This window comes from Tamandua tetradactyla, chromosome 11 (assembly GCF_023851605.1).
Source record: "Tamandua tetradactyla isolate mTamTet1 chromosome 11, mTamTet1.pri, whole genome shotgun sequence".
Classification (NCBI taxonomy): domain Eukaryota; kingdom Metazoa; phylum Chordata; class Mammalia; order Pilosa; family Myrmecophagidae; genus Tamandua; species Tamandua tetradactyla.
Genome location: NC_135337.1, coordinates 4,283,297 through 4,297,259, shown reverse-complemented (window position 1 = coordinate 4,297,259; position 13,963 = coordinate 4,283,297). Strand labels below are relative to the sequence as shown.

Here is a 13,963-nt window from a genome sequence, read left to right as displayed (position 1 = left end):
CCCTATATTTGTCTCTCATCTCCCACCCTCCAGTTCCGCCACCACTGGCAGTGGAAACTTTTATCTTCATGGACCAACCAGGCCTAGACTAAGGCTAGGGTGGCCGTGGTAGCCAATCTCCTGGGTTGGCTGGGGCACCCAGTGCTGCCACAGGAGGATACAAGAAACAGTGGTCAAGGGGGCAGGTACAAAGTCACATAGCTTCGGCAGGACAGGGACAAGAGCAGGAATCAGTATCCAGAGGCAGAAAAAAGGAATCCAATCCAAATTCGAGACACAGGCAAAGGAAGGGAGCTGAACTACACAGCTCTAATGATGCTGAGAGAGTTGCAAATGCCTCAGAGGTTAACCCTGCACACACAGGGTTTTCTAACTTAATTTCTGTCCGTTCTGAAGGCTGGCACCTGTATAAGTCTCATTTTGCAAAGCACCTCCTTTTTACAAATATTGGGGATTGAATCACGTCCCCCACAGAAGAAACATTCAGGTTCCAATCCCTGGTCCTATGCGTGTGAGCCCATTTGTAAACATGTCCTCTGAAGATGCTATTAGTTAGGGCACCCAAACTAACGAGAGAGTCCTTCACCCAACATGGCTGAAATACCACGAGCAAGGAAACTGTATATTAGTGAGAAAAGCTACCAAGAGCAGCCAGCAGTTAAAGTCAACAGAGCTGGGAAGAGAAAGAAGAGATTGCCATGGATGGAAGATCTCCACAGCTAGCCCGAGAATGCCACACTCTGCGGGATGAAAGCATCACCTCGCTGACACGTTGATTCTGGACTAGTCCTAACCTCAGAACCATAAACCAATAAATTCCCACTGTTTAGGCCAACCCGTTTGTAAGGTATGTATTTTAGCAGCAAGGAAACTAAAACAACAAACACAACTGCATTCCAGGTGTACAACCCACCTGGGCATAAAATCTCACAACTCTCTGTTATTGCAAATTCACAATACAGATTCACTCACATTACACATTCATTCACATTACACAGCAAGAATGCCAACTCATCCATCAGACCCCACCAGACTCCAAGGAGTAAATAAGAACCCAACGTGGGCTTCTGTTCCTTCCCCAAACATCTTCTGATTCTCCAAGGTTAAGAAAGCGGCAGCAAGTCTCCCCTCCCCCGCCACACGGAGAGCCGCCAGGTGAGGAGAAAAGACGATATTCTACCAGTGGGGCCCCAAATGAGGCAAAGATTAATGTGCATGCCCAGAGTTCCAAGTCGCCCCCCTTTTGCCCACATCTGGCCTTCCACACTGTTCCCCTTTAATGCCCACCCTGACGCTCATTTCCCCCTATGACCCCTGTCTGAACACGGAAGGTGAGGGAGGAAGAGAGCGAGAGCTCCGGGTGCCAGGGCCTGAGCCCTCTCTGCCTGGAAGGGCCCCACAGGCGAGTGTCAAGGGTACGAGCAGCCAGCACTGCGCTGCCTGAACACCTAGGAGAAACAAAAGGCACCAGGGTCCCATTCCCCTGTTTTCCCGTCGGTGGTTCTTTCACCCTTCCACTCGGCCCTTTCCCCCACCTTAGCCACACACCCCATCCCACGCCCAAACTTCCCAGAAGGCTCTCCCTGTTTGTGCTCTCTCATTCCAACATGAATCACTAATTATTGATTTAAACCCAGACACTAAAGGAATGACAAACGCAGCATAACAAATACTGATATGTATTCAGGGACTGGTGAATGGAGAGATGCCTGTCTTCCTGACCACACGAACATAAAGAAGACACAGGGACATTGTGTCTACATTTGACTGATTAAATTTGCTGCCATTTTGGGGGTGCAGGGTTGTGGGACTGCAGAGGTGGGGAGGAGGTAGGCATTGGGGGCTAGCATTAATGAACTCACACCTTGGTTCTCAAACTCAACTCCGCGCTGAAATGACCTGAGTAAACTAAAAAAAAGAGAGACTGATGCCTGCATCCCACTCCCAGAGAATCTGATTCAATTGGTTTGGGATTCTGGCAAGTACATGAAGATTTTTAAAGGTTTCCTGATTGATTCCAATGTGCACCCAAGTTTGAGAACGACCAATTTAACAATTATAATGTGTTCTAGATATTACCCCAGACAGTCAAGATGCTTCGGCCACCTCATATCCATTCATTGTCCGACAGCCCTTAGACATACCATCCCATTTCACTGAGACTCAGATGTCCATTGTGTTGAGGCTGAAATCTGAACTCAGTTCCTCTAATTCCAAAGTTCATTCTCTTTGCACACACCTGTTAACTTTTGCAAGGATGCAGGCAAAGCATGAATGCAACATCCACTGCCAACAGATCACAGATGCATTCCATAAGGGCAAGACACTGAGATTTGAAGATGCAAAACCACTGATAACAGTGATGACACCTTCTAAATTCAGAGACACAAGCCTGGGGTGGGTAATGGAAGGGTCATGTCATGTGTGAGGTCTGAGGAGACAGGAAGATACATCTGATCCTGGCTAAGGAGTGTATTCTAGAGCCAAGACGCGTTCTCAGATACCATACTTAAATGGTGCTCAATGGCACAAAACATATTTTGGAATTTGGGAATGGATAAGTACTGGGCAGAGCAGGCCCTCTTTGATGGGGAGGAAATGCCTAAACAAGGTGCAAGTTTTCACCTCTCCGAGCCAACAGTTTCCTCCTCCCACTCTAAGCACCCTGACTTTACGAGGGTACAAAAACCAATCCTAACCCATCTCCTCCCACACAGCTTCAATGTCTCCAGCCCCTCTCTCTTCCTCCCAGAACTATGCTCTGAGCTCTTCTGGTGAGGGGAGCCTATGGCTTATACGCATAAAAATTTTTAGTCTACAGGCCACTTAGTAAGGCAAAGGATCCTTCCAATTTCCCGTTCTACCCACTCACCTTTCATGCTTGAAAAAAAAAAAAAATCACCATCATCACCGCCAACCAATTTTCCACACATAGTGGGAATAGTATTGCCAATTCCAAATAAGGAATGAGGACAGAAAGCACGAAACTGAAGACACTGAACATTCACCTGTGTAATACTACAAGCTACTTGTCCATAATCCACATGGAGTTGCTAAACCACAGGCTTGCAGATGAGAGACCAAACCCCAAGGTACAGGACAGACGCTTCAAGGACAGCAAACACTCATTCTTACAATGTTATACCATTTCTTCTGGGTCAGAAAAGGACCTCTTGGGACTCTTCTCCAACCTGTGACACACACACACACACACACACACACACACACACGCCGGCTTACCTCCTGGTGTCTCTGAAAGCCTGGTGTTAATGGGAAAGAACCACAAGAAATTACAGGAACCAACAGCAGGTTAAACTTTCCCATCGATCGTACTGATAAGCAGAGCCACTTACCCAGCACTGCCAGACAGCTCAGCACCAGGAAAAAGCACTTCATGTCGGCAGCTGAGAAGAGACACAACACAGGGTGCTTCCTCTTCTCCCAGGGCTTAATCTCTTATTTTTTTAATCTCTCATTCCTGACGCGCCCACTTAGAGCTCCAGAGGATGATTTCGGAAAAAGAATTTAACTCAAAAGAAAAACAGGTTAAAGAGAAGACATCAGCAGGAGGGGCCAGAGAAGGTGGCATGTGTTAAACTCCCCTGCATAGTGGGGTCCACACCAATTCTGAAGGGGCTTCAGGCTTCTGACACATCGTGTGCCTTGCAGTTTCCACTGGAAATGTAGATTGCGGTGGGTTAATCCTCGAAGAAAAGGGAGAAAAAGAGTCTGAGAAAATCCCTTCATCCACTGATTATACAGAAATGTCCTTGGCTTCCCAGTGAAGGTGTCTGGAATCCTCCTCATTCAGATTCCTTGGAGGGAACCGGGCGGATTTTGTCAAAGCCTCTGACAGCCAAATCACCCTGGCTGGCACTGAATGTTCTGGTGGCTTCATCAAAAAGCCCATCTCCATCCATGGTGGTAGGTCAGAGCTGCCACCTGCCCCAGACCCGCACAGGGCGCGACAGGCAAGTTGGCATTCGGCAGCCCTGCAGCGCGGCCACCACAATGCCAGCAGATTTCTAAAACAAACACAGAGAGATTTATCAGAAGCAAACATACCCGCCGCAAAACCTAGACCGGCAGAGCGCGGGGCTGGTCCGGACATCTGGGTCCCGATACTGGACCAGAAGAATCATCCTTTGCATTCTGACCTTGGGCAAGTCGTTACATCTCCCTCAGCCTCAGTTTCCCTACCCAGAGCAAGACACCGGTGGGAAGCCCGAACGTTCCTGAAATACTTTCACCAAATGCTTCACTCCTGGGAATTCCCATTGCCTCCTCCAGGGCTCCCGGGCCGCGGGTGGCCCCACCCTCCGTGCAGGCAAACGGAGAAAGGACCCACTCCGAGGTGTGACCGCGACTCCCGGGGCCACTCCCGGCCCCCGCCCCAAACGGGGGCGCCCTGCGCGCGCCGCGTCCCAGGTGGCCCCGCTATTGTTTCACCTTCCCGGGTGTTCGCTTGTCGCTGATTGTAAAGAAAGGAGACCGGGTGAGGAAGCAGCCCGGGGACTGAGCTTTCCGCCGCCACGGTGGTTCGCGGCGCGCCCGATCCTGGGGCCGGGGAAGGGGGTCCCGGGCCCGACCCCAGGCGGAGGCGGCGCCGGCCCGCCGAGCCCCCTCCCCTCCCTCCTCCGCGCTCCCGGCTCCCGGAGCTGCCGCCCCTTCCGCGGCGCCGCCCGCGACCCCACCGGACACCGACCTGCTCCCCGGCCCGCTCCGCTCACACGTCCGTCCGCCCCTCAGGTCGCTCGGTCGCTCGGTCGGTGCCGGCGCCCGCCCCCGGGGACGCGCCGCCGCCTCCCTCTCCGGCAGCCGCGCTCCGGCCCCTCCCGAGTCCCCGCCCCCTCCAGCTCCAGCCGGGCCGGCGGCGCGGGGCGTGAGGAGCGCGAGGCGAGGGCGGCGGCCCCGGGCGCGCCAGTGCCGCCCCCCAACCCCGCGCCGCCCCTTCCCACCGCCCTCCGAGAGGCGTGGCCCGGCGCGCGGACCCGCCCCCAACGCTCGGCCCCGGGCGCCGCTGCACGTGCGCCGGGCGGCCGCGAAAGTTCCTCAGGGCCCCGCGCGCAGGCTCCGGGGCCGCCGGCGAGTCGCGTGGGCCCTGCCCGGAGCCCCGAGGAGGACCCGCAGGCCGCGAGGAGGGCCGCACGAGAGCGCGTCCTGTCTCCGGGAACCAAGAACAAAGCCCTTCCTCGACAGAATCGAATGGGTTCCTGGGCCGGAGCGCCGGAGCGCGCTTCACCCTAGGATGGAATTTGCTGGAAGTTGAGAGCGTGGGATCTGGCGAGAACCTGGGGTGCTAGCCGAGGTGCCCTCCAGTTCCTAGCTGCGCAGCTTGGCCTGGTTCCGTAACGGCCCCGTTCCTCAGTTTCCCCATCTTTTAAATGGGGATTAATCCTTAAAACGATTGTGTGAGATGGCCGTGACATACTTGTAAAGCGGCTAGAATGATGCCTGACACATCATAAGCACTCTGTAAATTGAAGCTTTTTTTGTTTGTTTGTTTGTATGCTGTATGGCGGCGGTCACATTTCATTCTTTTTCCGTGTACCTGGTTATTGAAGCACCATTTGTTGAATTTTTGTTTGTTTGCTTGTTTTCAGGGGAAGTGCATGGGCCGGGAGTGGAACCCGGTCTCCCGCATGGCAGGTGAAAATTCTACCACTGAACTATTCTAATACCCCCTTAAGCTATTATTTTATGAGGACTAGCCCTATCCACGCAGATGCATTTTCATTCAGTCAGTCAAGCACACACTATGTACAGGATAGAAATGCCGGTAGGCGCTGGGGATACACAAGGTAACCACAATGGAATGAGCCAGGCCTTCCCTCCTGCAGCCTGTGGTCTAGTGGGGAGACAGGCAATGAGACAGGTAGAACAGGAAGGCACAGATGGCGGAGGAAGCATGAGCATGGAGGGGTCCCACACCTGTGTTATGTGGGGAGGTGAAGGTGGGGGGAGAGTTTTGTCAGGTCAGGTCAGTCCGGTCAGGGAAGGCTGGACAGAGGAAATGAAAACTAAATAGAATCTGAGGAAGAAGGACATAACAGAGGAAGAAGCAGAGATGGAAGAAGGAGTCACAGGCCTGGATACAGCACCTGTGAAGGCCCGGAGGCGCGCGCGAGAGAGAGAGGCCTGGTTGGAGGACCAGAGAGCTCTGTTGGTCCCAAACTAACTGTAAGAAAGAAGTGACAAGAGATGAGAACAGAGAGGAAAGCAGGTGCCAGAAACCGGAGGGCTCTGTGATGTGTTCAGGGTTTGGAGGGCCACTGAAGGTCCTGAGGGGGGTACAGTTATCAGGTGACCATTTCAAGACAGCTCTAGCCTAGGTGTGGAGAGGGAAAGGGGGAGGAGTTCTAGAGGAGGCTGGAGTGGGCTGCCGAATATCCAGACCAGAGATGATGGTGGGTAGGACTTCAGAAGTAGCAAGAGTCGGAGAGGAATGAGCAGGTCTTCTTGATTTGGGAAGGCAGGCTGTGTGGGATGCCGGGCGGAAGGTAAGGAGTGAGGCCAAGAAACCAGGCCCAGTCTCTACAACTTCAATCTTGATATGGGGATAAGGTAGGATGGGTTGAGCTTGAATACCCATGAGACATCCAAGCGAAGATTTCCAAAACGCGACAGGGGTAGTGGTGTTGGAGCAGTCAGAACTCAGAGAGGAGTTATGGGTTTGTAAGATGCTTTTCACCCTACTGGACAGTATGACAGTGAAAGGATTTAGTGAAGGAAGATACTGATGATTCACTTAAAAAGTCAATACCCACAATATGCAGGGCAATGAAGAACATGCTGTAGGAGATACAAAGATCAGTAAGGGGTCTTATTTGCCCTCACCCCACCGGCTAAACTGTGAATTCCCTAAGAGTAGGGTCTATGGTTTAATTATCATTTATCCCAAACAACTCTTGGCATTGTGACCTGCGTGTGATAGTTGCACTATAATTACTTCCATTGTGTCATATTAAATTTTCAGCACACATTCAAAGTCATATATTGAAAAATCATCTCTTATGTCTTAAATTTTACCTCTTTGCACCAAGACAATCCTGACCTTGGTATCTCTCACTTCTCCCTGACTGCTAGGCCCATTCATTTATTTATTGAGCATCTACTATGTTCCAAGAAAAGTCTCTGCTCTCATAGAATTTACATACTAATGGGAAATACAGGACATGAAACAAATAAATATGTAACATACTATGACTTGTGTTCTTAAGAAAAATAAATGGGGTAAGGAAATAGAGTTGGGGGGTGGTGAGGAGAGGGGCATGGAAAGGGAGAAAAGGTTTTGTTCTAGGTGGGTAGTCAGGGGAGGCCTCTCCCATAGGGTGACAGGTTAAAAGGAGGGAGTGAACCTTGTAGATTTCTTGAAGAAGAGCATTCGAAGCTTAAGGAACAGCAAATGCAAAGACCATCAACATTCTCGGAGAATAGAAAATGTATTGGTGTGTCTGAAATGGCAAGAGAAAGAAGGAGAGGAAGGAATGTGATCAGAGGTCACTGGAGGCCAAATCCTATTGCAGGCCAGGCAGCAGCTTGGATTGCTCTGGCTTCTGGGGAAGAATAGCCCCTGGGAGGTGGAAGTGAAGTATGGGCACTGAATAGGAGGCCCTCGCAGTATGCAGGTGAGAGATGAAGTGGCTTAGGTTAGGGTGATAGAGAGGCAGGTGGTGAGAAGTGGGTGCAGTCTAGAAGTATTTTAAAAGTAGATTCAATGGAATTTTCTGAAGAATTTGATATGGAGGGAGAAAGAAGGAGAGAAGTCAAGGAGTCTTCCAGAAGGCCCACCTCATCCCAGTTTGGAAGAAGCCCTCTGAGCTCACCAAGCAGCCTCACCCCTTCCCCATGGCCACGTTTTCTGAGGCCATATTTTCATGCCCAGGTCTCTGCCACCCTCCATCCTTGAAGGCCTTTCGCCTGTGATACCTTCCTAGTTCTTTTCCTTCTCACCCAACCTTCCCTCCTAGGCACCAACACCCCCTTATCCTTCTAGATGAACTTTCACCCCTTGACTTCCATCACCGTCCCAGGTAGGACATGGCTGATTCCAAGCATAGTCTTCCTTCTGATTTCCACAGTAAATGTGGAAGCGACTGGGTTAACTGTTGGGTGGGAAGAGAAAAGGACCATTAAAAGAATGCCTCTGCCCTCCTGACACAGCGAGGACTAAATGAAGTGCAAAGCTGAACATGGCCACTACAGGGGCCCCTTAAGGAGAAAGAGAATTGAAATGGAAAGAAGACTTGAAAGGAAAAGGAGTGGTGACCTCAAGGGAGAGGAGGAGGGTGTGCAAATCCTCAATCAGCAAATAGCAGCTTGCTTCAGAACATTTTACATTTGAAGTTTGAAGCTCCTCATGGATTGGTCTGGAATCGAGTGCATAATTGTGGACATTTTGGAAGCCACCTTAATCTTCTCCACCGGGCAGTTAAACTCAGAAGCGTCAGGAAGCCAGGCTGAAGCAGGGCAATAGGGAATGCTGGGGTGTGGGGTGGACAGGACAGCCCAGCTCCAAGGGGCCCCTATGCAACTTCAGCCAAAGATTGCCTTTGCAAATGAAGGTCCAGTGTTGCCTGATTTCCAGGCAATGAAGAGGAAATCCAAATTTTTGTTTGAATTCTTCCTAATTTTGCTCATTGAAAACCAGTGTTTAAGAATAAATAGAGTGATGGCACCTCCCAAAATTGTTTGTGGACAAGATATGATCAAGCGGTTCTCTCAGTTTGAGGTCCCTGGATTGTAGCTGCAATCGAGAGGCTACTAGAAAACCACAAATGGTGTAAAGTTCCATTAAAAAAGAAAAAGAAGAGAGAAAGAAAAGAAGGCATTAGCTAAATTCTCCTTTGTCAACTGAAAGTCGAGGGCAAGGCATTTTGTCTAGAATAGCTCGACACGCTATGTGTTCACAAACAGCCGTTGTTAATTCTCTTAATGTTCTTCGACATGCCGAGTGAAAGGAGCAAAACCTCCTTTTCTCACGAAACAGCCAAATCAGAGCTAAAAGTGTGCCACCAAACAATTCTCCTGAGAGCAAAGTTTTCTTCTTGGTGATTACCCTCCTACACAGCCAAGGATCCCCAGAGCTGGAGACTGGGAATAGCTCCTACAGGATACCATCTGTCTTTTACCAAAAAGAGAGCGTTGCTATTATATCCTGAGATCTGGGTGGTGTGTGGGTTGCCCCACGGGTTTTACCCACAGGTGGGCTCCCAGAACATGCGGTGCACCATCTAGCGGTAGAGAAGGCTCTGGCGTTGCCCCCGATGGGACTCGAGCAACTAACTGGTTTATCTCAGAGGGTGAAATAAGAGTCCATTCAGCTAATATTCCCCTCCACAAAGCCCTAGACTGTTTGAGCTTATTCCCTTGACTGTCAGGGAACAATGGATCTGAGGATGAATGCCTGGGTTTGTGCCCCAGATCTGCGTTTTAACATTTAACTCAGCAAGTTACTTAGCCTCTCTTGCCCTAGGTTCCTCGTAGCGCCTGCTTTCAGGGATATTGTAAGAATTAAATGAACTGATATATGGTAAAAACTTGGGAAAGTGGATGGTACCAAGTTCTCAGTGCTCAGCTATTATCTTCACTAATTATGTACTTTTCAGAGCCCAAGGGGCAGGGGTCCAGGAGTCTGAAATTCTCACTTCCAGTCCAGGCTCAGCAGCTTAAGTTGTATTTTTATATTGCAGGAACTTTTAAAAAAATACATATTCCAAGGCCCCATCCTGGGAGATTCTGGTTTAGTGTCTGATTCTGTGAGGGACTGGACTAAATGAGCTCTCAGGGTTCTTCCAACTCAAAATATTATGACAGATTTTCACAGGTCCATAAGCACGACCTCTATTTCTGATTTTGATTGAGAAGCCCTTCAACTCCATAGCTTATCACCTAGATCAAAAGAACCAGAATAGCTCACCTTTCCATCAGAATTCCATTCTGATCTTCAATCCTGACCACGGACGGGTTTCCTGCCCTCCCCTAAACCTTGAGCATTTTGTTGCTCTCCTGTTCCCTTTTCCAAAATCTCAGCAATCTGTATCATTATTATTACTTTAACCAACAGCCTTGGCTCTGCTGCTTCTTACACCCAGCTCTGGTTTATGACCTGTGCTTTTCCCTCTATGGGCTCCTTCCCTTTGCTGAAGAATTGAAATAACCCAGAGCCCGTGGGTAGGCAACGATTTCAAACTCAGACTGAAAGGCACGGCACTGGTCACATTGGAGTGACTTCTCTGAGTCAAACTGGCTGACCCCCAATCTCTCTCTCTCTCTAAATGCTCTGGCTGCCAGGGCTGGCTTCCCATTTCAACCATGCTGTGTCCAGGCGGAAGAGTCTTAAGAATTGACTTGGTCCCTCTGGTGAAAAAACCTATTAGTTTGGTCCCAGAGTTCTGTTCTTGCAAAAGAGAAGGTATCATCCTAACACCTAGCCCAGCCTCTGCAGAACATCAGATAGTTCCATCTCCCTAACCCATATCAGTGACAGAACCTTCCAATAGTAAAAATTTAGAATGGCCAAACAACCCCAATGAGAGGTATGAAAAGATCAAAGGTGATGGTGAAATTATATAGGGAAGATAGGATTTAACAAATGGATATGAATGCTGAATCATTAAATTAATATCTCTTTTAGTCTCCAGTATTTTAGAGCAGCTAGAAGTAAAAACCTAAAATTGTGAAATTGTAACCCATGTCAAAGTCTGAAATATGTTCTACAACTAATTGTGGTGCTGTGCTTGGAAATTTAGCTTTTTTGTATATATGCTATTACTCATGGGGAAAAAAAATTTATTGTGATGATAAAAGTATTTAAGCCCTCCTAGCCTCCTATATTCTGGAGCAGCAAGAAGGAAAAATATGAAAGGATCATATGGTAGCCCATGACAAACTCTGGGATCTACCCTGCAACCACTTTTTGAAGAGTGCTTTGAAAACTATTGCTTGTTATACTATACAGTAAAAAAAGTTTAAAAAAATAATAAAATAAAATATAATTAGAACTTTAGATATTTTTTCCTACAGGGGTTAGCAAACTATGCCACTTGTTTTTTCAAATAAAGTTTTATTGGAACACACACACACATACAAAAGAAAAGGTATCAGGGTGGAGCGACGGTGGCTCAGTGGCGGCCTGCAATGCTGGAGACCCAGGTTCAGTTCCCGGTGCTGCCCATGCAAAAAAAAAATCAGCAGAGAGATGAAGGGTTCTAAGAATCAAAACGAAACCATGCGTTTATGGCAGAGCAGGGCAGGCTGATGAGAGGGTGTTTTTCCCGAGACTTCTGTTACCCCATCGATGGCCAGGGCTGGCTGGCCTGAACTGCCTGGCATGTTGCCTCTCTCTATAGAAGAGCTCCAAAGGCGCTGGGAAATCTCACCCAAATATATATGAGCCTGGCTGACAGTTTCCAGAAAGTTCACTTGGAAGTTAATTATTTGGAACTCAGAACATATTTTCCCATAATAGGAACATCATAAATGGTGATTATGCTTCCAGGCTAACGTGCAAGTCTGTTTAACCCTTAGGAGGCTTGAACTGCTACATATTGAAGAGGAAAAACTCAATAAACAAGCAATAGAGTTGAAATACCAGTAGTAAAACAATATTGGAACAAGATTTTTGTTTCCCTTTTTAAAATTAATTCATTTATAAGCTAATCAGTTAACAGGAAGCATTATTATAGGCCCTGAGGTAGAGAGCAGAGCAGGCAAGTTTCTGATCTTTGTGGAGTTTACATTCTGAATTTGTCTGTATATTTTGTAAATTCCCTGCAGCCTGGAATCTTGTCTTTCTTGCTCCCTAGTACATCCCCGATGTCTAGAATAGTGCCTAACATGTAGGAAGTACTCAATAAATATTTGTTGAATGAAGGAGTAAATAAATTCTTGTTGAGAAGACAGAAGATAACTAAGTAAACAAAGAAATATCTAATCAAATCTCAAATAATGATAAGTGCTTTGAAGAAAAATGAAGTGCTGGTTAATGGAGAATGCTGGGGTAAGGGTGATTGTTTTTAATGGGATGGTCTGGAAAGACTTCTCTGAGGAAATCATATTTACGCAGAGACCTAAATGAGGAATTGAATCATGAGTGATCTGGAGGAGAAGGGCTTCTGATTTTGATACTATCAAACCAGGAAGTTTGGAACCGATGTTCCCACCAAACATTGGCCAACTAGAATACCGAACAACATTTAAATAGCATAAAAAACATCAGACTTATTAAAGTGGTGAGGAACTACTGGGCAAAACTTAGAAGAGGAGAACCATCACACCAAGGCGCGGTTGCCCTGAGGGCGTGTACAGATGTGGAAGAAATAGCTGCAAAACCGTGCTGAGCTTTTGGCCACACAAGTCAAAGGCGACAAACTCAACACCCAGGAATACGGTGGGGTTTCTGGTAAACCACTCACCATCTCCCCCACCCTCCCCTGCACACACACACACACTTGAAGCTGGGATTTCTCTAGAACTACACCCTTGGCGTAACTGTGAACCAAAAGTAAGTCAGCTCTTACTCAGACTTGGGACGTGGCTTCGAGTTATCTGATTGGGACGTGATCCCTCAAGCCCAGGCTTTGTTAAGGCATTTCCACACTGAGAACTGCATCAGGCACCTTTCAGAAGCAAATGAGAATCTTTTCAGGAGGAAAGCAGTCATCCTGAGCCTTACATTATTCCAAAACTACAGTTTCAAATGAAATTTCTGACAGACTAAGATGGAATCAGGAACTAAGACAGCATGAGTAAGACTCGGCAGAAACAAGAGACTACTGAAACAGGCCTCCCAAACCCTGAGGTATTGGAATTATCCAACACGACTCACAGAACAGCTATGCTCAAAAAAATACAAGGCAAACTTGAAAATTTGGGCAGAAAACTTGAAAAACCCTGAGAAGGAGCTGGGTAAAGAACATTTCCCAGTGAGACGGCAACTTCACAGGCTCTTAGACAAGCACAAGCTTCCCACGTTTGAGAGACAAGAAGCCAATTTGACTGTAGCAGAGTGAACACGAGGGAGCATGGTAGAAGGTGAGTTCAGAGAGGAAGGCTCAGGTTACGTGGGTCTTATGGTGTTTGAGTTTTAGACTAAGTGTCAGAGGAAACCACTGGATGGTTTGAAGCTGTAGAGTGGCGTGACATAATTTGCACTTTTAAAAGGTCAGGAAATACACCATCAGAAAACAAAAGAAGAAGCCAGGAGACCAATTAGGTGATTGCATGGTCCAGGCGAGAGACGATGGAGGCTTAGACTAGGATGGTGACTGCACCATCCAGGTGAGAGACGATGGAGGCTTGGACTAGGATGGTGAGTGCACAGCCCAGGTGAGAGACGATGAGGGTTGGACTAGGATGGTGAGTGCACAGCCCAGGTGAGAGACGATGAGGGTTGGACTAGGATGGTGAGTGCACGGTCCAGGCGAGAGATGATGGAGGCTTAGACTAGGATGCTGACTGTACCATCTAGGTGAGAGACGATGGAGGCTTGGACTAGGATGGTGAGTGCACGGCCCAGGCGAGAGACGATGGAGGCTTGGACTAGGATGGTGAGTGCACGGCCCAGGCGAGAGACGATGGAGGCTTGGACTAGGATGGTGAGTGCACCATCCAGGTGAGAGACGATGGAGGGTTGGACTAGGATGGTGAGTGCACGGCCCAGGTGAGAGACGATGGAGGCTTGGACTAAGATGGTGAGTGCACAGTACAGACGAGAGACGAGGGAGGCTTGGACTAAGATGGTGAGTGCACAGTACAGACGAGAGACGATGGAGGCTTGGACTAGGATGGTGAGTGCACGGCCCAGGCAAGAAACGATGGAGGCTTGGACTAAGATGGTGGTCATGGGGGTAAGTAGTGAGTTCAAGATATACTTTGAAAGATGGAGTATGAGGAAAAGGTCAGAATACCCACCCCCTCACCCCTGTGTTCTCTCTGGATGATCCCATCCCTTCACGTGGCT

At 48.5% G+C, this 13,963-nt stretch overlaps 1 protein-coding gene across 6 annotated transcripts in view; it reads right to left on the bottom strand.

Annotated features, from left to right (window-relative positions):
- IGSF3 (immunoglobulin superfamily member 3) overlaps positions 1-4,814 on the bottom strand; it is a 113,253-nt gene extending 108,439 nt beyond the window's left edge. For 5 of the 6 annotated variants that reach the window (XM_077119771.1, XM_077119775.1, XM_077119774.1 and 2 more), the window contains exons 1-2: positions 4,706-4,814; positions 3,354-4,025 (exon numbers count right to left, since the gene is read on the bottom strand). In XM_077119771.1, the coding sequence (XP_076975886.1) occupies positions 3,354-3,396 (43 nt within the window). In that variant the 5' untranslated portion in view covers positions 3,397-4,025; positions 4,706-4,814. Of the gene's footprint in view, positions 1-3,353; positions 4,026-4,157; positions 4,348-4,705 lie in introns of those variants that run through there. The other variant, XM_077119772.1, reaches the window with a different exon arrangement.
- Between the last annotated feature and the right edge of the window lie 9,149 nt (positions 4,815-13,963).